Source organism: Corvus kubaryi, unplaced genomic scaffold (genome assembly GCF_017639235.1).
Source record: "Corvus kubaryi isolate FWS band 111438036 unplaced genomic scaffold, C.kubaryi_AGA036_p1.0 37352, whole genome shotgun sequence".
In the NCBI taxonomy this organism is placed as follows: domain Eukaryota; kingdom Metazoa; phylum Chordata; class Aves; order Passeriformes; family Corvidae; genus Corvus; species Corvus kubaryi.
In genome coordinates this window covers 2,395,372-2,398,399 of record NW_024581114.1, presented here as the reverse complement: position 1 = coordinate 2,398,399, position 3,028 = coordinate 2,395,372, and the positions used below count along the sequence as shown (strand labels likewise).

Genomic DNA, 3,028 nt, shown 5'->3' with positions numbered 1-3,028 from the left:
CCACTCCTCCCTGGTGGCTGTGTGCCCGGCTGTGTGTCCGGCTGTGCCCTCTCCCTGGGCACAGCAGGAACTGCTCACTGGGGACACCTCCCTGTCCCTGTCCCTGTCCCTGTCCCTTTGCTCTTCCCACTCCCGCGGTCCCTGGCCGAGGGTCGGACCTCACCTCCTGTCCCCAGCACGTCCACGAGGATTTGCGGGAATGCCGCTGGATCCACGCGCACGTGGCGGGTGCCAAAGTGACCCGTGTGTCCCTGTCCTCCCCCTGCAGCCCTGGCCACCACCCCGCCGCCTCTGCTGGTGCCACACTGCAGCCAGACCGTCTATGGCTGCTGCCCGGACAACGTCACCCTGGCGCTGGGTGTGGGAGCGGCCGGATGCCCCAGTGAGTGCCACCTCGGGGGGCACCGAGGGACCTTCGGGGTGGGCTGGAGGAGCAGCTGGAGGGAGGGTTTGGGGTCCTGTCCCAGGGGAGGCGAAGCTGGACGCTCCCCAGCTGCAGAATCGCGGGATATTAAAGTCGGAAAAGCTCTCCCAAGTGGCAGCACCGCTGTGGTCACCGCAAAACCGTGTCCCCGAGTGCCACATCCACAGGTTTCTTGACCCTTTCCGGGGATGGTGACTCCACCACTTTCCTGGACAGCCCGTTCCAATGCCTGGCTACTCTTTGATTGAACAAATCTTCCCAGATATCCAACCTAAACCTCTCCTGGTGCAACTTTTCCTCCACTTCTGTCCCTTGTCCCCTGGGAGAAGGGACTGACCCCACCCGGCCACAACCTCCCACTGCAGGTGATGCTCCCGTCCTTCCAAAAGCCCTGAGCCAACTTCCAGGCCTGAATCCCTTTGGAATGCAGGAGGGCAGGGTGGTGGAGTCCCCTTGGGATGTCCCCAAAGGTCCCTCCAGGGCCACGCTGTGCCCTTGGTGCTTTCAATCCATGGCTGGGCTCGGGGATTTCCACCTGCCTGAGTGACAGGAATATTCCATGGTGGGAAATGCCTCGCCTGGGGACCTCCCAGAGGCCACCCCAGGCTCGGTGACAGGTGGGTGACCTCCTGTGCAGGAAGCTGAGCTGGCCAGTGGCTCATTAATATTTATTCCATAATTATCTGAGCATTTTAAAAGGCTCTGGACAGCTGAGGCTGTGGCTGCCTGGTGGGGGAAATACATCAGCCCATGGAGACACAATTCCTCGTGTTCCTGGGCTGGGATAATGGGGAAAGCAGCTGGATAATGGGAAAAGCAGCAGCTTGGGATGGCCTGCGTGTGTGACTTCAGCTTTGGGGGCTGTGTGGGGTGGGCTGTGGGATGGGCTGGGAGCTGCAGGGGTGTTGCCCAGGGGGATCCTCCAGGTGACAGGAGCAATTCCAGTGACGATCCTCAGGGTTTCCCATAGAAATCCTGCCCCCCCATCCATGGACTCAGCTTCCCAGCTGCCTGGAGCCCAGATCCCACCAGTCTGTGTCCCACCTGTGTCCCTGGGTTGGCAGCAAACATCCCTCAGGGGATGATCACCACTTAAGGAGCAGCTGGAATCCCCTGGGACAGGTTTATCCATGGACATTCCCTTTCCCTGGCCCAGCAGCGCTGGGATGTGCTCAGCCACCCCCTCCCTGTGCTCCCCAGGTGTCCCTCGCTGTCCCTTTCCCACTGGGACCAGGACAGCGTCTCCCTGTCTGTCTTTGGCTGCCTCCCCTCCATCAAGCTGCTGGTTAATGAATTAATAATCAGCCTCTAATGGCTTCCTTGCCTTTGATGTAAATGAGAGAGGAGCTCTCCATGACAGCGGGTTCAGCCCTAGGAGCTGGCACGGAGGAGAAGCGCTGGCAGCGGCGGGTGGCACCCGGTGACCACAGGGGTGTCCCTGCTCTCGCCGCCCCCAGGCACGTGCCAGTGCAACCCCTACAGCTCCTACGGCGGCTCCTGTGACCCGGGCACGGGCCAGTGCTCCTGCAAACCCGGCGTGGGCGGCCTCAAGTGCGACCGCTGCGAGCCCGGCTTCTGGAACTTCCGCGGCATCGTCACCGACGGCCGGAGCGGCTGCACCCGTGAGTGACCCGGGGGGCACGGGGACAGGGCTGGAACACCCCCTGTGAGGGTGGGCAAGGACAGGGCCACCATTTGTGAGTGGGACAGGGGTGGGACATCACCACCCCCTGAGCGGGGCAGGGGTGGCAGCAGCTCGGGACATCCTGGGCTTCTCTGGCCCCTTCTCCTCGCTCTTCCCTTGGATTCCTGAGGGAATCCCTGGCTCCACAAATCCACCAGCAAAACAGCGGGGATGTTCCCTATTTCCCACTCTGTAACTGTGGGGTTTTCCCCCTTTTCAATCCTACAGCTCCATTTTCTCCCTTTCCCACCCTGTAACGGTGGTTTTTCCCCTATTTCCCACCCTGTAACTGCATTTCCCCTCTCCCAGCCTGTAACTGTGACCCCGTGGGCTCGGTGCGGGATGACTGCGAGCAGATGACGGGGCTGTGCTCCTGCAGGACGGGCATCATGGGCATGAAGTGCAACCAGTGCCCCAACGGCAGCAAACTGGGCACTGCTGGCTGTGAGAAAGGTCAGGGGGTCCTGCATAACTGGGATTTTGGTGTCTGAATAACTGGGATTTTGATTCCTGCATAACTGGGATTTTGGTGTCTGAATAACTGGGATTTTGGTTCCTGTGTAATTGGGATTTTTGTTCCTCTCTTTGGGATTTTGATTGTATAACTGGGATTTTGGTTCCTTTGTAACTGGGATTTTGCTTCCTGTATAATTGGGATTTTGGTTCCTTTGTAACTGGGATTTTGGTTCCTAGAATTAGGATTTTGGTTCCTAGAACTGGGATTTTGCTTCCTGTACTTGGGATTTTGCTTCCCGTATAACTGGGATTTTGTTTCTGCATGTTTGGGATTTTGGTTCCTTTGTAACTGGGATTCTGGTTCCTAGAATTGGGATTTTGGTTCCTGTACTTGGGATTTTGCTTCCTGTATAACCAGGATTTTGTTTCTGCGTGTTTGGGATTTTGGTTCCTTTGTAACTGGG

General features: G+C 58.3%; 1 protein-coding gene across 1 annotated transcript in view; it reads left to right on the top strand.

Annotated features, from left to right (window-relative positions):
* Positions 1-3,028, top strand: part of AGRN (agrin) — a 57,865-nt gene that overhangs the window by 10,082 nt on the left and 44,755 nt on the right. Inside the window, exons 4-6 of the mRNA XM_042031917.1 lie at positions 241-382; positions 1,882-2,046; positions 2,418-2,561. Coding sequence (XP_041887851.1) covers positions 241-382; positions 1,882-2,046; positions 2,418-2,561 — 451 coding nt within the window. The remainder of the gene's footprint in view (positions 1-240; positions 383-1,881; positions 2,047-2,417; positions 2,562-3,028) is intronic.